General features: G+C 45.1%; 1 protein-coding gene across 1 annotated transcript in view; it reads left to right on the top strand.

Annotated features, from left to right (window-relative positions):
- Positions 1 to 26,945, top strand: part of LOC147016125 (lysyl oxidase homolog 3A-like) — a 261,877-nt gene that overhangs the window by 183,092 nt on the left and 51,840 nt on the right. Inside the window, exon 10 of the mRNA XM_085848863.1 lies at positions 23,765 to 23,880. Coding sequence (XP_085704989.1) covers positions 23,765 to 23,880 — 116 coding nt within the window. The remainder of the gene's footprint in view (positions 1 to 23,764; positions 23,881 to 26,945) is intronic.

The following is a 26,945-nucleotide window of genomic DNA, read 5'->3' on the forward strand; positions in this document are numbered from 1 at the left end:
TTTGACTTGATCTCGAAAACAAATGACTTGCTTATGTGTACCATCATGTCTTGTCTTTGTGCCAAGTACAAATAAAATGGGTCCATACATGTCTGGGATATGGTTGCGGATGCAGGCACACACGCACGCACGGACACGAAAATTGAGACCAAGTCTGTATGCCCCCATTTCGGACTAAGTCCATCGGGGGCTAATGATTACCATTCGGGAAGATGCCCAGTCTGTTGCTGCCTTTGCAGCCCAACCTTGAAATGAGGTCTGTGTAGGAGAGATTGTAGCTGATGGCAAGATGCAGAATATCAGCGAAAATTACTCGAAGTCTAAGAGCTGGACAAAGAATATATATATATATATATATATATATATATATATATATATATATATATATATATATATATATGTATATATATGTATATATATGTATATATATATATATATGTATATATATGTATATATATATATATATATATATATATATATATATATGTATATATGTATATATGTATATATATATATATATGTATATATGTATATATGTATATATGTATATATGTATATATGTATATATATATATATATATATATATATATATATATATATATATATATATATATATATATATATATATATATATATATATATATATATATATATATATATATATATATATATATATATATATATATATATATATATATATATATGTATATATATATATGTATATGTATATATATATATATATATATATATATATATGTATATATATATATATGTATATATATATATATATATATATATATATATATGTATATATAAATTCGCAAACCACCATTCAGGTCCCATATATACATATATATATATATATATATATATATATATATATATATATATATATATATATATATATATATATATATACATATATATATATATATATATATATATATATATATATATATATATATATATATATATATATATATATATATATATATATATATATATACATATATATATATATATATATATATATATATATATATATATACATATATATACATATATATATATACATATATATATATATATATATATATATATATATATATATATATATATATATATATATGTATATATATGTATATATATATATATATATATATATATATATATATATATATATATATATATATATGTATATATGTATATATATATATATATATATATATATATGTATATATATATATATATATATATATATATATATATATATATATATATATATATATATATATATATATATATATATATATATATATATATATATATGTATATATATATATATATATATATATATGTATATATATATATATATATATATATATATATATATATATATATATATATATGTATATATATATATATATATATATATGTATATATATATATATATATATATATATATATATATATATATATATATGTATATATATATATATATATATATATATATATATATATATATATATATATATATATGTATATATGTATATATGTATATATGTATATATATATATATATATATATATATATATATATATGTATATATGTATATATGTATATATATATATATATATATATGTATATATGTATATATGTATATATGTATATATATATATATATATATATATATATATATATATATATATATATATATATATATATATATATATGTATATATATATATATATATATATATATATATATATATATATATATATATATATATATATATATATATATATATATATATGTATATATATATATATGTATATATATATATATATATATGTATATGTATATATATATATATATATATTGTTGTGGTTACCAAATTCGCAAACCACCATTCAGGTCCCTTAGGTGAGGTATCTCGGTAAGTACATGTGTAGTTAGGCCCAAACCCGTTGTCTAGTGGGAATACATGTCATTTATGCGTGCTGCGACTCTTCAGGATAGCCGTTTTTCTTTTGCTATCTTTATTTTGGACCAACCGCCATGATTACCACCACAACCACAACGTCAACCACCAACCACAACACCGCTTCACCACAACCGCCACGACCTTCACGTCACACCTCGCAACCGTCGCATCGCCACCGTTCTTGCGCCGCTTGTGGGTACCGGTGTTGGACTCGTGCGGGGCGCGCGCCGAACAGCGTGTACAAAATCACGGATTTTGTGCTTCAAAAACGGATCAAAAACGACACACGCCCACTTTTTGCCGTCCAATCGGTGAGCGAGGGGCGAATTGGCCCCGCCCCCAGGGCGTTGGAGGGCGATCGATATATGCAAATTTATGGATCAAAAAGCATTCACGCCCACTTTTTCTCGGGCCAATGGGGAGCGAGGTGAAAGGTCGAAGGGAGGGGGTCAAAGATGAGGGCGAAGCCACGGGGCTGATATAAGCGACCGTGTTCGTCAGTCCAGGGAGTAGTAGAGTCGAGAGGGAACAGAGAGTTAAGACTTCGCGGGCGGTGGAGTTGGCAAGAAGGAGCTGGTCGTCGTGTGCGTTGGAGTCGGAGCGGAGGGGACGGAGCTGTGGAGAGGCGGCGAGGGCAGACAAGGGGGTGCTCGCGTCGTGCAGGGAGCTGCACCCCAGGGAGGCCGACAGCGCGACCTGGCCGAGGTGGAGACGCTCGTCGCGGGACAATAAAAATCCTCTATACCCCGAGCATCAGCAACCCCCTCCTGTTTCCCCCCGCGCTGAGATAGTGCGACCAAGGGGGCCCCTTTCCCACCCCCTACCAGACACTGTCCGTGAGGCCCGCGGAGTTGAGGCACCATCGCCGCTCCGCGTCTCATCACCAGACGGGTAGGCCCGACCCGGTCTCGGCCTCAGGCCCGCCTCATCCTTGAGGGTATTCTTTCCTTGGTTTTGGGTATGTGTTGTCGGCGCCGTCTGTGAAGTAAAATTCTATAAGTGTTGCCGTGTGCTCGCGTAATCGGTATTAGATCTGCATTGTTGCATTTGCTTTTTGTGTAAATTGCATTGTGTTTTTCTTTTCTGTGTGCTTTTGGTGGAATTCAATATGTGTGCTTTCCGTTCATCGCGAATAAATGTGCTTTGTGTTGAACTGTTTCCCGCTTCGCTTCGTCATTTCTTTCATTGAATCCTCATCTTGCTTCACGTAAAGGGTTGGTAGTGGGCTGAATACGCCCGATAATTAATCGAACCGTCGAGGTCGACGATAACACCGCTCGGTTATCCCGATAGTACGGAACGGGTCGCTTAAGTGGCCCGTGTCCGAAGTCGACCTGCGGCGAGGTGCGATCGCCTGGTCTACCCTCCGCGTGGGTACTTAGGTAGGTCGAATTTGGCGAGCAACCCTATCCCACGCGGGGGCTGATTGGCTCGATCGCGGTGAGACCGAAAGGTCCACCCGTGACTGGTTCCCGGCGTTAGTCCGAGAGGGTCACGACTGGATTGTCCGTCCGGTGGGCGACGTGCCGCGATTCGAGTTACGTGGCCGTCAGCACGCCGGCGGGCGCGAATCCGCAACACTGGTGTCAGGTCGTGCGATACAAATTCATCGCCCTCCTCGCAGCACTGGTATTGGAGAGCGGGAAAACGGGCTCTCCTGTCTCCGGCTAAATTCACGGGAATCGGTCCAGGGGTGAGAGGAGCGACCCCCGATTCCCTCCAAATTACGAGCGAAATTAACCCTTTAAGAGAAGCAAGATGGCGTCTCAAGGCGAGCGGGAGCCGGGGGTATTAGAAATGGATGTAGAATGTGTAGGATCCATGGTCCAGGATGGAATCCCCGAGCAGGAAATGTTGATTGTGCAGGAACACGGACTCGCCCAACTGAACCCAGAGCCCGAAATAGGTGCGGCAGCAGCCGCGGTGTATGACACCTCCCCCCCCCCTCTCCACCAAAACCCTTCCCCAACCCTTGCCGAAACGGCTCAGCTGAGTGCATCCGACATGGCCCAGTTATGCGCCATGCTGGCGGCAATGACAGAAAAGATGGATACAAACACAAATGAAATGAAAAACGAAATGAACAAGCAAATAAACGGAATGGAAGCAAACATGAGGGAAGAAATGAAAGAGCTACGGGGTGAGACGCAGAACATGGGCCGATGCCTGCAGGCGGGCATGAAGGCCGTGACCAGGGAGCTGGGAATGGCGACTCCACGTGTGGGAGCAAGCGAGCTGGAAGGGGGTGCAACGGCTGACAGGCCCGCGGTGGAGGCGGGTAAAAAAATAATTCGGGGGGCGTGTTGGGCGAGGGTCGTGACAGAGGAATCGACGGTGACCAAAAGGGAAAAATTAAATGGGGAGACCAAAACGTGTGAGACGAGACACGAAATGACGACAACGGAAATAATAGTTGAGACAAGAGAGGTAAAGGGTGAAGAGTTGGCAGAGACACGGGAGATGGGAACGATAGAGGGAAGACTACACGATGAAGACGGGGTAAGTGACGCACACACACACACGGAGGTCGTGGAGGATAATGGGGGTGAGCTCGCGGAGCGTGTAGAGACCCAGTGCGAGCACCTGCATGGCCTCCTCCAGGAACGAGGGGAGGGAGTATGCCCCCTTGAGGCGAGTCACGACCAGGTGAGTTCGGTCGTGCTTTGCGAGGTTGAGAGGACGGGTGCTGTGGACGGGTGCACGGAGAGCTTGGGGGGTGTAGAGGCCCCGGAGACCCTTGTGGGGACACGAATCCCCAGTGTGGTTGTCCCTGTGTGTGTGGTGCAAGGTGTGAGTGCGTCCCCGTGTGTGGAAGCGACCCCGTGTGTGAGTGGTGTGGTGGCGATGGTGCCGGAGTACGTGCTTCCCAGCACGCCGTGTGTGGATGAGGCACGGAGTGTGAGTGAGGCACCGCGGGTTAGTACCCCCGCGTGTGTGGGTGAGGCACCGTGTGTGGAAGAGACCGCGTGTGTGAGTGTCGCCGTGTGTATGAGTGAGGTACCGCGGGTGAGTGCCCCCGCGTGTGTGAGTGAGGCACGGAGTGTGGATGAGGCACCGCGGGTGAGTGCCCCCGCGTGTGTAAGTAGTATGGTTTGTGTGATTAGTGAGGCACGCGTGGGTGAACGGCCGTGTGCAAGGGAGACCGTGTGTGTGAGAGAGCGGTATGTGAGGGAGATGTCGGTTGGCATGCGGGAGCACGCAGCCGCGTCTCCCGGTGTGAATGTGATGGAGTGGACTGTGTGCGTCGTAACACGCAGGTATGCGTGTGTGGAATGGAGACGGAGACGGCGACAGAGGAGAGAAAGCCGAGTAGCGGCTGTAGTTGCTTCGGGGACCGTGCCGGGTTCACCCAGCAGTGAGCACGCGGTTCGTGCTGTGCAACGTACGAGACCGCCACGTGCTCGCTTGCGAGAGTGAAGTCCCGGTCCGGAAACGCCAGCGGTGGATTTGCCGATCCCGCGGACGGACAAAGTTTAGGCAGGACTACGGATTTGGACCGGACGGGTTCTCCACGCGATCGTGTGTGTTAAGCTCCAACGGGCAAAGCACATGTGTTCGCGTGGGGAACCCCTCGAGACGTGGGGCTTGTGTTTTTTTTTTTATGCGCACGGTGACGTCATGGCTGCACGTGTGGTTGGAATCCGGCAGGAGGGGTATCCCGGCCGGATGGTACCGTCCAAGGAGGAACGAGGAACACGTGCAGCTGCATGACGTCACGGGCAGGTGCAAAGTGCGCGAGCTCTGAGTTGCCGCGCAGGTGCTGCGCATGGAAAAAAAAAAAAAAAAGCAAGCCTCACTTTCGGGTGCACAGGATTCCTGGGCAAGGGGTGAAGGACCCCCTTACCCTGGGCACAGGATGGAAACTAGTTCGGGGGAAGGGTTAGATTAGCTAGACCGACTCCATGGGGCAGGGGTAAGTCCTCATGGAGTCCGTGGAATGGATTAGATAGAGGGATTGTAGCAAGATTTAGGTTGGGAAATAAAATGAATTTTTGAGTTTGGAGACAGTGACAGACCTGTGAATGTGTAGAGGGGACGTAGCTTAGCTACGTAGTGTTAAAAGGAACGTGCTGTAGTATAAGGGACGACGTGGGAGCACGAGTTAGTTAGGGGATGTAGTTAGGAGGATGGCAGAGTTCAGCGGTGTGTGTGTTGAAGAGTTGGAGAGTTGTGAGGTGAGTACATGGTGAGTGAGTGAGGCCAGCGGGTCTGTGTGTATGGAGCGAATGGGGAATGCATGGTGCGATGAGTGATTGGGGGGAGGAGTGACTCCCGCCCAAGGGACCCCGGGGTCAGTATAAAGTGAGTTAGCTGGGTTAGTCAAATTGAAAAATGGAGGTCGTTTTGTTGTTGGTGGGAAAGTAGGCTCGAAACCCATTTGGAGGGGTGCAGGAGCCCTGTTGACGGGCTTGGGAGCGTGGCTGCGAAAGGTGAGTATCACTGAGTGGGTACCCCGGGCACCAGGCTAGTCGGCCGCGGTAGGCCATGGGCCCATGGGGGGCCGGGATAGAGTAGTGGGCACGGGTGCGCCTGCTTGGTGCGGGGGCCCGGGGCGCCATTAGCCGCGTGGGCAGTGTTGTGGGCACGGGTGACCCTCGGAAAGGGGCCCGGGAGGCCGGCCTGCCACGTGTGCGTTTCAGGGGAGGTGCCATGGGGGGAACTCCCCGGTGTTAGGGAGCTGGTAGGCTCGGAGGCAGTGTAGTGCCCGGGGGTGCCATAGCGGGAGATTCGGCAGAGAGTCGTGCCTGCCAAAGGGAGCCACGTGTCCCAGCCAGGAGACCGTGTGAGGGCACGGAGAGAAAATTGGGGGGCGAGGCCCGAAATTGTGAGGACACCAACACAGGCGACGGGAATCTGGGTTGTTCGAACCAATAGTTTAAGCGAGAGGCGCTTGTTGAAAGCCCCGGGGTAGTTTAACAGTTAAATGGTTAGGGTAGATTAGGAGATGTACCCCTCCGCACCATCCATCCCCTCGCTCTCGTTGTGGGCCGCTGGACCCACTTTGGGTTAGATCGCCGAACTCTGGGGAGGCCATTCTGAGGCTTGAATTGGGCCTCGGCACAGGACGCAAGCTCTCCCTTGTTCCCCTCCGGGAAGGGAACGAAGGGGTTGGGAGTAGGCTAGGTGACAGGATAGGTTAGCCGAACAAGGACGATAAAGGGGGTTAGGGGACGATTTATAGTGGGGAAGTAAAAAAAAAAAAAAATAAATAAATAGAAAAATAAGTTGGGGCTAAATTGGGGTTTGACAAATTAAGGGAGTGGGTATGTACAGGGACAGGCAAAGGCGATAGGTTGGGAGGGAGACAGGTAGGTAGGTCCGAGCCCGCCTTCCGAGTGGCCAGCACCACCGCACTCCCTCCACCAACCTCCACTGAACGGCAAAGGCTGGCCAGCTTCATCTGCTGGCTGTGTTACTTCAAGGCCTGTGCCGGCCACTTCAGCAGGCTGGCTGTTTTTCTTCAAGGCCTGTGCCGGCCCACTTCATCGGCAGCTGTTGTGTTGCTGCAAGGCCTGTGCCGGCCGGATCATCTGCAGCTGTGGTACTTCAAGGCCTGTGCCGGCCAGTTCATCTGCCGGCTGTGTTTGCCTGCAGCGGCCTTCTTCTGCGGGCTGTGTTTGCCTGCTCACCTTTGCCATGCCATGCCCACTGCCCATGTTCACCAGCCCCGTTCAATTTTTGCTTTGCCCCACCCCCCTGTTCATTGCCATGTGCGCCAGGATCAGCAAGCAACAGTTTGCAAGCTGCAAGAACTGCCCCGTTGGCAGCCACAACACGGGCCTGCAGTGGCGGCCCGTGCACCGTGTTTTGCGTCCATCCATTCATGCATCCATTCGTTGTGCTCATTGCGTGTGCCACTTGAGCTGGCACGGAGACTGCGTTTGTGCAGCCCATGCACCGTTGTGGTTCACTGCGTTCAGTTCAAAAAGGAAGGCCTTGGACTGCGTGTGAGCAGCCAGCCACGTTCCCTGTCACCTGCATTGTTTTGAGCCAGAGACTGCATGCGAGCAGCCTGGCTCCCTGCTAACTGCTTTCTTTTTGCAGAGTTCAATGATCCTGGGCCATGGTTTAGTGTAATATTTGTAAGTTAAGGTTAAGATGTACTGTAAATATGAGTGCGCCCCCGGCATGTCTGTCTTAGCGCCGGCAATTTTATTTAAGTCGTCCGTGTGAGTGAGTTTGTTTAGATAGTTACGCAGCCCTCAGGTTATTTATTTTGGGGACACGAATACCATGAATGTCGCACTCAGGGATCCGTCGGTAAAATGTACTAGGGGAAAACTACACATGATGGCACACGAGAATTTGACGACTCGGGACGAGTCTGTAAAAAGGGGAGGGGGTAGTGTTGTGGTTACCAAATTCGCAAACCACCATTCAGGTCCCTTAGGTGAGGTATCTCGGTAAGTACATGTGTAGTTAGGCCCAAACCCGTTGTCTAGTGGGAATACATGTCATTTATGCGTGCTGCGACTCTTCAGGATAGCCGTTTTTCTTTTGCTATCTTTATTTTGGACCAACCGCCATGATTACCACCACAACCACAACATCAACCACCAACCACAACGCCGCTTCACCACAACCGCCACGACCTTCACGTCACACCTCGCAACCGTCGCATCGCCACCGTTCTTGCGCCGCTTGTGGGTACCGGTGTTGGACTCGTGCGGGGCGCGCGCCGAACAGCGTGTACAAAATCACGGATTTTGTGCTTCAAAAACGGATCAAAAACGACACACGCCCACTTTTTGCCGTCCAATCGGTGAGCGAGGGGCGGTGTGGCCCCGCCCCCAGGGCGTTGGAGGGCGATCGATATATGCAAATTTATGGATCAAAAAGCATTCACGCCCACTTTTTCTCGGGCCAATGGGGAGCGAGGTGAAAGGTCGAAGGGAGGGGGTCAAAGATGAGAGGGCGAAGCCACGGGGCTGATATAAGCGACCGTGTTCGTCAGTCCAGGGAGTAGTAGAGTCGAGAGGGAACAGAGAGTTAAGACTTCGCGGGCGGTGGAGTTGGCAAGAAGGAGCTGGTCGTCGTGTGCGTTGGAGTCGGAGCGGAGGGGACGGAGCTGTGGAGAGGCGGCGAGGGCAGACGAGGGGGTGCTCGCGTCGTGCAGGGAGCTGCACCCCAGGGAGGCCGACAGCGCGACCTGGCCGAGGTGGAGACGCTCGTCGCGGGACAATAAAAATCCTCTATACCCCGAGCATCAGCAACCCCCTCCTGTTTCCCCCCGCGCTGAGATAGTGCGACCAAGGGGCCCCTTTCCCACCCCCTACCAGACACTGTCCGCGAGGCCCGCGGAGTTGAGGCACCATCGCCGCTCCGCGTCTCATCACCAGACGGGTAGGCCCGACCCGGTCTCGGCCTCAGGCCCGCCTCATCCTTGAGGGTATTCTTTCCTTGGTTTTGGGTATGTGTTGTCGGCGCCGTCTGTGAAGTAAAATTGTATAAGTGTTGCCGTGTGCTCGCGTAATCGGTATTAGATCTGCATTGTCGCATTTGCTTTTTGTGTAAATTGCATTGTGTTTTTCTTTTCTGTGTGCTTTTGGTGGAATTCAATATGTGTGCTTTCCGTTCATCGCGAATAAATGTGCTTTGTGTTGAACTGTTTCCCGCTTCGCTTCGTCATTTCTTTCATTGAATCCTCATCTTGCTTCACGTAAAGGGTTGGTAGTGGGCTGAATACGCCCGATAATTAATCGATAATAACATATATACATATATATATATATACATATATATATATATATATATATATATATATATATATATATATATATATATATATATATACATATATACATATATATATATATATATATATATATATATATATATACATATATATATATATATATATATATATATATATATATATATACATATATATATGTATATATATATATGTATATATGTATATATATATATATACATATATACATATATATATATATATATATACATATATATATATATATATATATATATATGTATATATATATATATATATATATATATGTATATATGTATATATATATATATATATATATACATATATATATATATATATATATATATATATATATATATTGTCGCGGATTCGCGCCCGCCGGCGTGCGAACGGCCACGTAACTCGAATCGCGGCACGTCGCCCACCGGACGGACAATCCAGTCGTGACCCTCTCGGACTAACGCCGGGAACCCGTCACGGGTGGACCTTTCGGTCTCACCGCGATCGTGCCAATCGGCACCCGCGTGGGATAGGGTTGCTCGCCAGATTCGACCTACCTGAGTACCCACACGGAGGGTAGACCGGGCGATCGCACCTCGCCGCAGGTCGACTTCGGACACGGGCCACTTAAGCGACCCGTTCCGTACTATCGGGATAACCGAGCGGTGTTATTCGTCAACCTCGACGGTTCGATTAATTATCGGGCGTCTTAGCCCACGACCAACCCTTTACGTGAAGCAAGATGAGGATTCAATGAAAGAAATGACGAAGCGAAGCGGGAAAAACAGTTCAACAATAAGCACATTTATTTCGCGATGAATGGAAAGCACACATATACAATTCCACCAAAAGCACATAGAAAAGAAGAAGACAAAAAGCAAATGCAACAATGCAGATCTATCCGACTACCGGGCACTCGGCAACACTTGTACAATTTTACTTCACAGACGGCGCCGACAACACATATTCCCAAAGCAAAAGAAAAGAGAACCACCCTCCAGGATGAGGGGGTAGGCGGGCCTGGGGCCGAGACCGTGTCGGGCCTACCCGTCTGATGATGAGACGCGGAGCGGCGGTGGTGCCTCAACTCCGCGGGCCTCGCGGACAGTGTCTGGTAGGGGGTGGGAAGGGGGCCCCCTTTTGTCGCACTATCTCAGCTCGGGGGGAAACAGGAGGGGGTTGCTGATGCTCAGGGAAAGGAGGATTTCACAAAATCGCGGGTCCCGCGACGAGCGTCTCCACCACGACCTCGGTCGCGCCGCCGGCCTTTCTCTCCGCAGTTCCCCGAATCCGACGCGAGCACCCCCTCGTCCGCCTTCGCCGCCGCCGCCTCTCCACAGCTCCGTCCTCTTCACTCCGACTCCGCGAACTCCCAACTGCGAACTGCGAACTGCTAACTGCGAACTCCTCCTCTCCTCCTATTTCCCACTCAACCCTTCCTCCTGCGAACTGAACTTCCTCGACTGACGAACGCGGCCCCTTATATCCCCCGTGGCCTCGCTCCTTCATCTTTGACCCTCTGCCTCCGACCTTTCACCTCTCTTGCTGGCTCCCCATTGGCCCGAGGAAAAGTGGGCGTGAATGCTTTTTGATCCATGAATTTGCATATAGCGACCGCCCTCCAACGCCCTGGAGGCGGGGCCAAATCGCCCCTCGCTCACCGATTGGACGGAACAAAAGTGGGCGTGAGTCGTTTTTGATCCGTTTTTCTGCGGAATGTCCGCGATGCTTTTGAACGCGCTGCTCGGTGCACGCTCTACACGAGTCCAGCATCGGTGCCCACGAGTGGCGCGAGATGACGGTGATGCGATGGTGGCGAGTTGTGACGGTAAAGGTCGTGGCGGTTGTGGTGAAGCGGCGTTGTGGTTGGTGGTTGTTGTTGTGATGGCCGCGTTGTGGTTGGTGGTTGTTGTGTGATGGCTGTTGAGACGTGGTTGGTGGTGGTAATAATGGCGGCTGGTCCAAAATAAAGATAGTAAAAGAAAAACGGCTATCCTATAGAGTCGCAGCCCTCATGAATGACATTTATTCCCTCTAGACAACGGGTTTGGGCCTAACTACACATATACTTACCGAGATATCTCACCTAAGGGACCTGAATGGTGGTTTGCGAATTTGGTCAACCACAACAATATATATATATATATATATATATATATATATATATATATGCATGAGAAAGCAAGCTCAAGAAGAATAGAGCAGGTCAATGAGATGATAGCATAGTGGAGCAAGATTTGGGAATATCGGCAATAATTATACTAGTGCGTGGCCATACGTGCAATAAATAAATAAATAAACTTTCAAACCGCGTGCCAGAAACAACAACCACACAGGCCGTTCCTTCGCTCTCGCGTGCCCATACATGCGTGGTCATACGTGCAAAAAAAAACAAACAAAAAAACTTTCAAACCACCACACAGGCCGTTCCTTCGCTCTCGTAAACGACGACTGGATTGGGGCATTGTGTTTATCTATAAATGCGCATAATAAATCGAGAAATTATTAGAATACATTAAGTCATCACTATCCGGAAGTCCGTACGTTGTAACCCGTAATGGGGAACGCGCTCTAATTTGGCCATAACTTGGGAACCACTTGTCCGATGAATTTCAAACCTTTTGAAAGGCAAACAAGCAGAGATTGCTGGAATTATAGATAGATAGAAGATAGATACTGTGGGTGCAAAACGCCAAGCAACGTGTCCTGTCTTTGGTAACTGAGGATCTCTTCCCCAACGGCCACGCCTACGAGGCAACGTGTTCTGTCATTGGTTTTGTAAATAAATGGCCATAACTTGGGAACCACTTGTCCGATTAATATCAAACCTGGAAAAGGCACATACTCAGGTCCCCAGCAATATACCTGGCAAGTTTCCTTTAGATCGGACTAATGGTTGTCAAGAAACGGTGGTCACACACACACACACACACACACGCACACGCACACGCACACGCACACGCACACGCACACGCACACGCACACATATACACATACACACATACACATACACATACACATACACATACACACACACACACACACACACACACACACACACACACACACACATACACATACACATACACATACGCATACGCATACACATACACATACACATACACATACACATACACACATATATACACACATATACACACACACATACACACATACACACATACACACATACACACATACACACATACACACATACACACACATTGCTGGAATTATAGATCGAAGAAGGTCGTTCACAGAAGTGGTCTTCATACTGGCCGGATATTTAATGACTTTCATGAGTGAGAGACTCGTAGCAACCATGAGGCAATGAAATTCTTCTGGGTGAGGGAGGGGGAAGTGAAGGTGAGGGTAGGAAGTGACGGATTGGGTTGTGGGCATATGCTTTGAAGGTAAATGCTGAATCCAGATATTCTGCCATGTCATGAGCAGAGTCTATAGTTTTCCCACTTGTGTTTAGGGAGGGAGGGATAGACAATTAACTAGATGCCACCATCCTTTCGAAGGAGACAGATTGGAGAGATTGCAGATGGGAGAGGTGAGGAGCTGAAACAAGTGGACAATTTAAAACACCTTAGCTCAGCTCAATAGGAGGATTAAGCTTGTGACGCAGAAGTCCCTGACAGAGTGAAAGCAGCATGGCAAAAATGGAATGACCTCATGGTGCCTTTGATATAAGGATACCGAGAAAATTGAAGGTAAGAATCTACAAGATTAATTGTTACCACCATGGCTCCCAGTGGCCAGTGAAGATAGAATCTGGTGAATCGCACAGTGCATGCAGATCGTGATCAGGTCGGTTATATAATGTATGGTTATATAATGTAAGCATGGGCTTAAAAAAAATGGAACAAGGAGTTTCTGGAGAGGACAGACAAGAAAATGCTTCTGATGACAGAGATTATGGTGGAGGGATGTAGTGGAAAGAGATCTGAAGAAAGATCAAGATAAGAAGATACAAAGACAGAGAAGAATGTAGATGGCAGATCCAAGTTTCTGACCCTTAACTGTTGGGATTAAGGCTTCAGCAAGAAGGGTCAGTTAGGAAAGCTCAGCCTTAATATCGTTATTTTACTATGGTTTTCTGGTTTGTCAACACTTGTTTTGACCCTTGTGTAGTAATCTGAGGTTGCATTTGGTTGTGTTTGCCTTCCATGTTGAGAAATGCAAGCTGCTTCATAGCATCTGCCCTGCCATAAGAACCTGTGTAATAGGGTCAAGCGGTTGTATAAGTTACTTGGAAATGAGATGTGATTGATTCTCTGAATGAGAGAGCAGGCCCAGGCGAAATCAATTTCAAATGCAAAGAAGTTTGAAGACCAGTCGTTTTGCAAGATGGTAGATTGCTGTCCTTGACAGTTGGCTTGATTGAACTGCCAGACTCTGTGGCATTGAAACAGCTACCTAACCATAGCCTGAGAGATTTAGACTTTATAATGACATGGCCAAAGGAGCCAAATGGCAGGAGAGAAACAAGATTTGGAGGAAAAGTTCACTATTACTAAATTAAAGAGGGAGGATGTAACATTTGCAAAAATATTGCAAGGTTCAGAAGCTTACTGATTGACTCAAGCCAAAGATTCACAGATGGCCAATGCAGCAACAGCCTGCAGCCTGGCTGGTTGTTGTTGTTGAGCCAACTCCTATCAACAGGTATAGAGGGCAGTTGAAATTGTCACAGCGAAAGAAGAGTAAGTTGGGATGGGTGGTTAATAGTTGTTCATGCAAGCAGAAAGAGAAGTGTTATTGGAGTCATTTAGGTTCATGAAGGATCAATGACACGACGCATCAGTGAAGGTTAAGTGATTGCAGAGAGGAATCTGGTTTGGAAGGTGTTCTGTGGTTTGGAGGGGTTTGTGCAGATCAAGGGATATGTGTGATAGAACCGTTTCACATTATATGAGTGTTTCAATCTAGAGGAGAATTCAAGTAGACTGGAGTGGAACGCACTGGAAAAGTCCTGGCAGAACCCCATTTGTGCTTTTTGGGTAATTGCTGTCGATATAGTCACGGTGATGAAGGCTTTCATTCATTGCTTTGTAATTTGTACATTTAGGTGTCATCATGACTTGGCAAGAGTCATTGCTACAACTTTTGACACATCAAAAACAAACGACTGTCAGATATATTTGTTATCTTATTAAATAAACGATAGTAAACTATAGTAAGCTAAGTTACCTATCCCCTGGTTTCAGTGGAAAGTGAAATGTGTTGTATTTGTGTGGCAGATTTGAACCCCCTTTGTAATTATTCTCTTTCTAAATCCTCTCTCTTCTTATCCCTCTCCATCTCCCTCAATCCCTCCCTCTCTTTCTTCACACCCCTTTGCAGTGCATCCATACATGCTTTGAAATACACATTACACCTTACAAATGCCACATTACAACTCATTGGATTTCCAATCAAGCGCATCATAAAGCGACACAGACTGGGATAGTGAATCTCTTCAAAAATCAAAAAACAGCACAGCAAAGCACCGTGGATGGGCTGGCTTGGTCATGGGCTCCAATGCAGAACCATGGGCTCGGTCAATGAGTGCCGCATGGCGACAGGAATGTACCAATGAGGAGGTGGCACCTACAAAGTTCAAGCCGTGCTTGAGGAGCAGGCCCCAGAACCATGCCCCCCCCCGCCCCCCAGGAACTTTATACGCCCGATAATTAAAGGACTCGGGGCTGGTACACGTCTCGGGAAATCATAGTCAAGGCTGAACGTACGAGAACAAGCCTCTCTGACAATGAACGGGCTGCTGCCATGGTGTCGAGAGCTGACAAGCTGTGGAGTGTCCCTGGACGCATTGGCCAACACACTGACTCTCTCTCTCTCTCTCTCTCTCTCTCTCTCTCTCTCTCTCTCTCTCTCTCTCTCTCTCTCTCTCTCTCTCTCTCTCTCTCTCTCTCTCTCTCTCTCTCTCTCTCTCTCTCTCTCTCTCTCTCTCTCTCTCTCTCTCTCTCTCTCTCTCTCTCTCTCTCTCTCTCTCTCTCTCTCTCTCTCTCTCTCTCTCTCTCTCTCTCTCTCTCTCTCTCTCTCTCTCTCTCTCTCTCTCTCTCTCTCTCTCTCTCTCTCTCTCTCTCTCTCTCTCTCTCTCTCTCTCTCTCTCTCTCTCTCTGACTATCCCTACTTCTTATTCGTTCACTTGTTGGAAAGCATGAGAATATTCAACAATTACACCCTCGTCCTGTGCAGGGCTGGGTTACTGACTTGCATTCATGATTTCCTCTGTCGCACTATGAACATTCACCCACACTTCTCCCCACATGGCGCACCACATAATTTACCTTACCCCCTCTTCTCTCTCCCCTTCCCTTTTTCATGTTTAGACCAATATAAGCCCACAGGCTTGTGTCGGGTGAGCGAGAGGTCATCAACAAGCCCCACCTTCTTCTTCTGTCTTTCTCACCCTTCCTGATTTTGCCCAGAGTGTATGATGCACCGATGTGTGTAGAAACATACTAAGATGGCTCACTAAGTGGGCCGATGTGATTGAGGGGTAAAATCTTTCTCTTGTGAACTGTTTATCTGTCAATACATGTCCTTTTGATCTTAAAAACCGTTTCCAAACTGCCCGATCATCTTTTCTGCATTGGTTACACCATAGTGTGTACTAGTAACAGGGAGTTCAGCCCCACCTGTCCCATTATGGTTAGTCATGAGCCAACGTCCCACTTACGGTAGTGCTTGGCTGTCTTGATTGACAGCAGTGGGGTGTTGAGAGCACGTTTCCCAATCCCTGAGGTTTAATTCGCCGAAAAGGTAAAGCAGATTTTGATGCTGGACCCTGCCTGAATTAAACATCTTAGATGGCGTCTGTGGATGCCTAGAAACCCGTCGTGCCACGGAGTGTTCTGTGGCTCATCGGCTTCAGGGTTACCAGCTGGGAAGTGGGTCAGAGTATTCTCCTCACAACCTCGCGACCCCCAAACCCATAACAAGGTAATCACATATGAATATGTGTGTATACAACACGTATAATATGTGTATGATCACATATGAATATGTGTGTGTATACAACACGTATAATATGTGTATGATCACATATCAATATGTGTGTCTAGAACGTGTAATATGTGTATGATCACGATTCATCTGCATGTACAATCACAATCGTGCATGTGTCTGTGTAAATCACGATTCATGAATGTGTGTGCGTGTGCATATGCCACCGCCGCCACCGGTCATCATCTCCACTCGCGAGTCTCGAAGACTGAATACATATTGATATGTGATGTGTAACCTTCCCTGGCCCTGAGGCATCCATCTTCACCCCAGCAAGGAACCACAACTCTTGGACCAAACCGTCTCCTTATCTGTACTCCATTTCCTCCTCCGTCCCCAAAGTGGCGACGATGAAGATCCGCGCGACCTTCCGTGTGGCCTCCGGGATACTTCTGGTTTCAGTCTCTTCCTTCTCGGTCTCATCCTTCCTTGACGAGATAGAGTTGGCAAAACCCAACAACCCGCAAGGCCAGGGCACCAGGGCACATCCAAAAAGCGTGCGTGTGTGCGTGTGTGTGTGCGTGCGCGCGCGCCAGCCATAGCGTTTTTACCATTTGATATTTTGTCATCAAATTTTCAACAAACCAGAATATGGAGAAAATAATGAATAATTGGGTCAAAATGTGAAAGGGTAAAGTCTTCGCCCTTATTAGCCCATCCACAGAGCAGCTGCATGAGCTGTGGGTTTTTTTCTCACCTTGGAGATGAATTCTGGGAATGTGGTTGCTTGGGGAAAAGCTGATAACTTGGAGACCCTCCCCAGAAACTGTTTACTTCTCAGCAAGGATAATGATTAAACGCAGAGGGAGAATGATAATAATAATGAAATTAATAATGGTACATAATAATAATGACTGTCTGTCTGTCCCGGCCATAATGTACCATTTCAGCTTTTATCATCAAATTTTCAACGATCACGAAGGTGATGTGAGCCTGGGGAAAGGAAGGAAAGATGTCTTCATTGAAGGGCAACAGTGGGTGGAAGCACATACTCGGCAACTGTGATGCATGGGCATTAATCCAGACTGTGAGGTGAAACAGGAGAGCAATGGTGGACAAATGGTGTGTGGAGTTCAACGTGGGTCGTGAGCATCCTTTGTCTTCAAAAACGGTCATAAGGGAACTTCACAGGGCAGGAGAACATAGCCTGTTGTAATGTACAAACCGCTCATAACACCTGGCATTTCCTGTTTGTGGGTCCAATGGTGTAAGGAGCATTGCAATGGACTGCAGAGCATTAGAGGAATGTGATATTGTCTGATGACTCATCCTTCACCATGTTCTCAAAAAATGGATGTGTGCACTTGTGGTTGACAGCCCAGGGAGCCCTCCAGACCTGAGTGCATGGTTCCAACAGTAGCAGGTTTTGGCGGTTCCATAATGGCGTGGGGCACATTTTCTTGGCATGGCCTGGGTCCACTCATTGCATTGGAAGGCAGGATCAATGCAGTGCACTACATTACCATCCTGAGTAATCATCTGCATCTCATGATGCAGAATTTCTTCATTGCAGGAGGGGTGTCTTTCAGAAGGACAATGCTCCAGTCCACAGGGCACATATTGTCCCCACTTGGTTTGAGGATCACAAGGACCAAGTTACCTATCTTCTATCATGGCCCTCCCAATCACCAGACCTCAATCCCATTGAGTAATTGTGAGACTGTCTGGAAAGATGCCTAAAGCAGCAGTTCCCGCCTCCATCAAACCGATGTGAATTGGAGGACTTCCTTGTGGAGGAGTTGTGCCGCATTCCTGCAGAACAGTGCCAGACCCTTGTTGACGCAATGCCACGTTGTATGCATGCCGTACTGGATGCATGTGGTGGCCTAACACCCTATCAAGTGACATTCTGTTGGTGTTTCCATTTTTTTTGTCCACCAGCTCTGCCTCTGCCAGGCAGAACAGTTTACATTTTGTATCCCACTGCTAAGCTGGATCTGTATCAGACCTGAACCAAAATCGAATCAGCTTGATATTGTCACCTACCCAACTCGTCCACAACTTTTTGAAACATAATGCTATCTCTCTCATTTTTGGCACAATCTTTCAAGGGTGAAGAATTACTGTAAAAATAAAAAATTAAAATCCTCGTATCTCGATCTGGATTCTGATCTTTCCCAAAATGAAATCAATTTGTCCTCATCACACACCTACCCTGTCCACCACGTTTTGTTTGAATGCATCCACAACTTTTCGAGACATCCTGCTCACAGACAAACAGACAGACAGACAGATGGGTGAAAACACAATCTCTGTCCGCCTTTGGTGGCAGAGGTAACAAACCCTTAGTATGAGAATATTATGGAGAAGACTAATTAATAAAAGGGTCAAAATGTCAAAAGGTAAAGTCACGGTGAGTACAAATAGGCCTTATCAGCCCGTCCGCAGAACAGCTACATGCAGCGAGGGAGGCTAGTTCCGGGAATGTGGTTGCTCGGAGAAAAACCAATTACATGGAGGCCTCTCCCCATAAACTGTTTATTTATCGGTAGGGGAAACAATTACAAGCAGAGTGATAATGACAATGATAATAATGATCTTGGTAATGGTACATAACAATAATGACTGTCTGTCTGTCTGTCTGTCTGTCTGTCCAGGCCATAACCATTTGCACTTTTGTCATTAAATTTTCAACAAACGCCTCATTATATTTGGCTATCGGAGTACCCATCTGCTACGGGAGATCTTGTTCTAAGCGTGCAACACGTTGTTCTGATGCACACCTTTATTTGGTCGGTGTATTGGCAACTGACAGCTCAGTGGAGGCAAAAAATCAATAACTTGGGTTATGTGCATGAAGTACAAACATATGTACTGCTTATAATTCAAAACACCTCACTGCACTGGAAAACATTGGAGACAGGAATACTGTGCTGTAAATGGTGGGGACTTGCAATACCCTCCCCCACCTGGAGGTGGCGCAACACGATACACATTTACAGAGAATTTGCGTCCCCCCCAAACACCCCCGGACCACCTGCGAAGATAAAAACACCCCTATTACATTAATTAGGGTCATGCTGATCCTATGTAGCAAGGCTGGATGTAATCAGTCTCGAACTGTAGGAGGAGCACGACAAACAAACACACACACAAATGCATAAACACCGCCGCGTGAATTATAGTAAGGATTTGGAGAAGATTAATTAATAAATGGGTCAAAATGTCAAAAGGCAAACTCAAGGAGAGTACAAATAGGCCTTTTATCAGTGCGTCAAGCACAAGATGCCCCATTTTATTTAGTGCTTCCATCTTTATTTATTTACCATTCAGCTTCAGTGTGTCTGTCTGGGCCATAACTTATTTTTTTCAAACCAATTGAGCTTTTGCCATCAAATCTTCAACAAAACCTTTATTATGAGAATATGGAAAACAAATTAATAAAATGTACAATTTTTTTGAAAAAAAACTCATTTTCATCAAATTTAATTTGAGTACAAAGGCATTATTCCAACTAATTACTTAGTTGGAGGAGTTAACAACAAAAAATGGAGAAGGAGTTAACAGCAGCACAACACAATATGGAGCGAAATATGTTAGGTATTGCATACAAAGATAGGGAGACAAATAAATGGGGCAGAGAACACACCAAAACTCAGGATATCTTAGAAATAATCAAACTCAGGAAATGGAAATGGGTGGGACGCATTGGCAGGTCAGATAACAGGTGGACAACAAGAGTAACAACATGGAGACCAATGGATTGCAAAAGGAACAGGGGAAGGCCACGTTGAAGATTGGAGGGATGAAATAGACAAGTACTGGGGAAGAGTCAATTTGAACAGCAAAGCATGAGACAGAGCAACAAGGTGTCAACATGCTGAGGCTTTTGCCCATCAGTGGACTGAAAACAGATGGTGATGATTTTCAAATTCACCTTTTTATCACAATTGCATGTTTCCTAGCTTCATGCAGCATTGTTTTCTTTAACACAGACCTTCAAAATAGTTGTCTAACTATTATGATTTTGAGAAGGAAATTTAAATCTAGTTTTGAGTACGATGTGATCGGCAACGTATGGGAAACTCTTGACTTGAACATTAATGAGATCAAGCATCAGTCAACATGTGTCATGGTGTTCTTGAAGTGTCGGAACATGTTGTGTTACGATGTAGAATATTTCTCATCTTGCATATCTTACATCTTGTGCTGGAAACCTGATTAAGGTTTCTGTTTCCTTAATGTTTTTGTTTCATATGCAGCCTGGAGCTGCTGGTTGCATCAATTTTCTGCAAGCGCAGCTGCGCTACTGATGCAGTGCCCCTGTTACCAGTAAGCTGGTACTCATTTTGCCAATCTTGGAAGGATGACAGGCTGAGTCAACCCACCTAGTGTTATTTAATGGAATGAGAGGGGGCTTGAACTCAATACCCTAAGATGTTAAGCCAGCACCTTAATCGTTAAGCCAACACCGGGCTTAGTTTCCATTTGAGTCAAGCAAAAGATCCATCCACTGGGACCATACTCTGTGCAGAGCGTTGGTGCTGCCGAAGCAGTCTCCTTGGCTATTGGGCACAATCCTGGACGGGTCGCCACTCCGACACAGGATACCAGCATGCTGGCACTCATTTTGCCGACCTCGGAAGGATGACAGGCAGAGTCAACCCCACCTGGTATTAATTCAACAGCCGAGTGGGATTTGAACTCAGGATACTCGGTTCCTAAGCCCACCACCCTAACCATTAAGCCAACACCAGGCATAAGCAAAAGATGAGGGGCAAATAACATGTTAACAGCATTTCTTATAAGCAGGTGAGAAGTATGCTTTAGATGTAAGAAGATAATTAGGGAACTGCTCATGAATCCATCATCATTCACATATAATTGATGGTACATGGTAATAGTGAGTGGTTTAGGGGGTAAGGGGGGGTAATTGTCCCATTTTTTTTGTAACAAAAAGCAACATAACATTCGATCTCCAAAGCAAATGGTTGTGTGAGCGAACAAAAGTCTCCACCTGCACAAAGTAAGAGTTGCAGTCTGCGGTACCTTTTCCCCATTAACAAATGCATGCCATTGTTCAGTCATTACAACTCACTTTATGACACAGGATACTACAATGGTGAATATGAACTTATCTATGGCTCAGAGTTGGCGAGAGCAGAAGGTATAATTACCAATCTTGGATTCCTCGGATAAGCCTGGTACATACAGTGGTACAGGCAGCATTGGGTAGAAAACTGTAAATGATAGATCTCACCTTATGATACTTCTTTTACAAACTCAGAATTGGTGAGTGGAGGGGTAGGGGTGAGTTGGGGGTGGGGGGGTGGTGATATGCCAACACAATATTCATGTGAGCATCTCATGACATTTGTGAGTGAGTTTGAATGCCATTTTGGATGTGTCATGCCTTTGGAATTGGCAATTGTGCTCCTGTGAATGATCCCTTTTCTTCGGATACAACTGAGATTTGAAAATTACAATAATTGCGGCTTTTGCAAAAGAAACAAATGATTGATGATTAAACCCTCATTGTGGTTCTTTCTCTTCAAGTGAACCAATACTCTTTGTCGAATCATTGCTTAATGCAAGGTTGATTAACTTTAACAACACTATAGGACGACTGTCATTACAGTGATTGTTCTCTCCCACAGCAATTTCCTCATCGTTCTGATTCATTAGACGGATGTCCTGTTCGTTGTGATGCATGGACGAGGGTCCATAAAGGGGTCGTCAATCGGGAAGGGATCTGCGCTTTGAATGCACAATGCCATCAATGCTCACTCAAAGTAGCAGATAACTTGGGCAACACTTTAACCAAAGGTGAAATAATTGAAACTGGGATAACTTATTCTTCTACTTGCTCAACGACAATTACTTAAGACATCCTCGTGAGGTCGGAGCCTGAAGTTTCTTCACGGAAGTTTCTTTTGATTGCCCGTCATTGGAAGTGCAGCGCCGGGTGGTAATAAAACACGAGTATTCATTTCGGTCCCAGTGCAACTCAATTTTGTGATGCTTCATGGAGGTTTGGCACGTGGAGGATTGATTGATCCACAGGTATGCCCATTATAGATGAATTATTACTCCCAGAGGCCACCGAAGAGGGAATCTTGGTGAATCACGCAGTGCATGCGCATCGTACATTCCACATGATATCATCGTAGACCTCAATCAGAGTGAATTCCAATCGTGGCCTAACTCTCATACATTCATCTCGATTTACGAGGCCTGACAAATCAACATTAGCAGGACCGAAAGAAATCCAAAGGAAGTGGATATGGGCAAATCCCGGATGGCCTTTTGGAATTGAATTCATGAATACTGAATTTTATAGTTACGCATATTAAATCGGGCATCGTGCAGAAAGCATTTTATTTGTGATTTCAACAACTGCAACCACAAACGAGCCAACTTTCTGGCGAAAAAACGACTTGAGATTGAAATCAGGTTTCTGTGAACGCCTTGGCAAGTAAAATAATATGTCTATTCTCTTGTGAAGAGACAGAGCACAACTACCTTTCATGAGAGCACCTACTTAACATGTGTGCAGGAAGATTGGGGGTGGGTGGCAGGTGGACTTGAATGATAAGAACATTGAGAAGAAGGTACGATGAGGAGATACCTGATCGTAGGGTGGAGAGAGAGAGAGAGAGAGAGAGAGAGAGAGAGAGAGAGAGAGAGAGAGAGAGAGAGAGAGAGAGAGAGAGAGAGAGAGAGAGAGAGAGAGAGAGAGAGAGAGAGAGAGAGAGAGAGAGAGAGAGACAGAGACAGAGACAGAGACAGAGACAGAGACAGAGACAGAGACAGAGACAGAGACAGAGACAGAGAGAGAATGGAATAGGTTAGGCTCAGTGGTTTAATGGTGAAAATATTGATTTTATCTCCCACATGGAGATCGATAACAAAAATGGCAGGAAAATGATTCCTTTCTAATGGCTCACTTGAATGCAAGCGGATTTCCCGTAACTCCACGTATCCCCGTTAAACCAGCAAATTGTGATTATTGACTAGCTATCTGACTGTAGGGTGTAGATTATAATTACTGCATTGAGGATGATTATATTGTGTTCTTTATTTATTTCTAGGCATTACCATAGTATGGAAGTCTTCACGTACTATGACCTTCTCACGCTGAACGGCACCAGGGTTGCTGAAGGACACAAGGCTTCCTTTTGTTTGGAGGACACTGACTGCCAGGAAGGTTGGCTCCCTCTTTTTGGCTTTTATCATTCTATTTTCGCTCCTTATTTTCTGGTACATTCGATATTGCCAGGTGTTTAACAAAAAGAGTTTTTACATCTCACACCATGCAATCCTTCATGGAGGGCGATGTTAAATCCTGTCCTGTTGCTTTATAATGCATCTCAGAGTACATGTAGGCAACATTGATACAGGTAACATTCATTTTTATCTCAAAATGTTCAGACACACTGGGGAATTTAAGCAACATTCAGACTTATAGCATGGTCAAGAAAGACTGGTAAGGATAGTTGAGGTGATATATGAGGAAGGTGAAGATATCAATCAAAACTAGGAAGCGTTGCCTTGAGGAATTTGAAATAAAGGTAAGTTTACATCAAGGCTCAACTCTTTGTTCGTTGCTATTTGTGATGGTGATGGATGTGTTGAGTGAGACAGTAAGAAGAGGGTTACCTTGGGAAATGATGTTTGCGGATGATTTGGTGGTGAAGTCAAACCTTGGGGACGGACTTCCCGATGCAATGGATGCATGGCAGGAAACGTTAGAAACCAGGGAGCTCAGGATAAATATTGGGAAAACAGAGGTAAAGGTGAGCACGAAAAAGGGAAACATGCGGATATAAGGGATATGCAGGCAGAGAGTGAAACCAGGTGGGAATATACAAGCAATGATAAATTTGGCTCCACTTTACAGGAGGAGTTAGTGAAAGGTGGGAGAGTGTGTCTGGGGTGGTTTATGATTGAATGATCCTGGTCGTAGCTGAGGGTGAAGATTTACAAAATGGTAATAACAATGGTTGTCCAATAATTGAGTGGTGGATTGGCTCTTGAGAAAGGAGGAAGAAAGATTGCAGCAGAAAGATGGAGATATAGATGCTGACACAATCATCTTTTGGGGATTTTAGGGACTCAAGGACTTTTGAGGATCTCTCAGAAGGAAATGAAGAGGGATAGAGATATCAGCAGGTGGGTTGAACGAAGCTATATTAACAAAAAGGCATGTGAGGCAAATCTGCATCGGTTGGAACCTTTGCTCAGGAGGAAGGAACAAGCAGGCCCTCGATTAAGGATTCAGTTTGAAGGAGGAATATGGATCGACCAAAACTGAAGAGGAAGGAGAAAGTGGAGAGGGACATGAGATCGAGGTGGGGGTGCAGAGAGAGGATGCTGGGGATAGAAAGGTGTTGATCGGGAAAACTTGTGTGATTGGCCCAAAAATATGGTTGGATAAATTGAGGCAATTAAACTCGTAGCAGTACAAAACACACACACACACACACACACACACACACACACACACACACACACACACACACACACACACACACACACACACACACACACACACACACACACCAAGGTATGACCCTCCCGACCAGATAAATGCATAATGGCGTTTAAACAGACTGGGTTGCATGGACACAGGTAAACGATTTTACTGGGTCGTCTTTATGAGCTCCAACAAGAGCGAGACCACGGTCAATGACTCCACAATCCTTGAATTGTGACCTTGGATCCTCGGTAAAAATAGACTCGAACATGCACAGCTGAAGTTGTCCAGGAAGGAAGCGAAGCAGTACGCATGCTCTCATGGCGTTTTTTTTCAAACACCATGATGCATTTATTGGGTCGGATGGGCCATATTTTGGTTTATTATCATGCCCGACCACGGGCTCACCTCCTGGTTGATGAGGCAGTAAAGTGGAGGTAATGTTCTTGTGTGGCAGAGGCACATTACTGCTCACAGTTCACGTACTGTGCTTGACTGCTTTACCAAGCTAGGAGAGTTAGCACAATATCTATACCAATAAAAGGGTGTGTGTGTGTGTGTGTGTGTGTGTGTGTGTGTGTGTGTGTGTGTGTGTGTGTGTGTGTGTGTGTGTGTGTGTGTGTGTGTGTGTGTGTGTGTGTGTGTGTGTGCCAGCCAGTGTTTGTGCCAGTGTTTGTGTCTCTTCCATATCTCCAAAACTATAAAACCTAACAGCCTGAAACTTTGCGTGCACACTAAGAAAACTCCAATGAAGTGCAAGAGTGAAAATTGGGTGCTTGTGTTAATTAAAACACCCCTTTTGAAGAAAATCAATGGCCTTGTATAGTTATATCCTTTATCAGGCGCATCCTTAGTTACCGCTCTCTTTGGGCGGTCTTAAGGCATTTCGTGGGTAACTTCGCTAGGGGTCTTTAGCCGCCATGTTTTTTTTTTGGCCTGCTCAACCATGCCTTGACTTGGAACAGGCCGCAATGATTTCTTAATGATGAAGGGTTTTTTCACTTTCCTCACTCATATCAAACACCTGTTCATCATAGTTACGAATTGTTGTTTACATCGCTTTTGTAAGTATAAAAAGTTTTCAAATTAGGAGCTTGGAGCGATTTCTTGCATTATATGACACGACTTTCCACGGTCCACACTCACGGATTAATTAAAGTATATCATCAAAATATTATTTCGGTTTATCATCCGGATTAAACAAGTGTCGAAATCTGTTGTGAAATCTGATAATTTAAAGAAATAACAGGTATTAAAATTAAGCCGATATACCTATTTACTTTAAGCAAGCAACGCTCTTGTTCCCTCCTTCTCGATACACAAGAAAATGTGAAATTTCCAAAGCATCAAACTTATCTTTTTTGACTGTTTGGAGAATTATATTGAATGAACAAAAAAATTAGCAACGAAACAAAATTAATGAACTCCATTGAGCTGTATGATGTAATGCATTCACCACAAGACGTATCATTCCCTGTTCCCCAGAGGGACTGCCTATCCATAGCATCTTCCAGATCTGTGTCTATATTTTTGGAGGTTTCGTGAGGTGCTCTAAAGGTAATCAAAGTAAATCTGGTAAAAAACGGACATCAAAAAAAAAACAAGTTCTAACATTTTCGCGGACTCCGATGTACGACGTGACACATGCACAGACGAGCAGGCAAAATGGTTTATTTCGCAGGCGATTGAACTTTGCGATGTCTCCAGGGTTGTTCTGCATTACGCAGCAATTCTTTTGTGGATAAAGTAATTGCATTTCATTAATTCATTCTATTTCATGAATTGCTGTGTGCACG

Source organism: Eptatretus burgeri, chromosome 12 (genome assembly GCF_056783735.1).
Source record: "Eptatretus burgeri isolate ZD-2024b chromosome 12, Ebu_testis_v1, whole genome shotgun sequence".
NCBI classification, from domain to species: domain Eukaryota; kingdom Metazoa; phylum Chordata; class Myxini; order Myxiniformes; family Myxinidae; genus Eptatretus; species Eptatretus burgeri.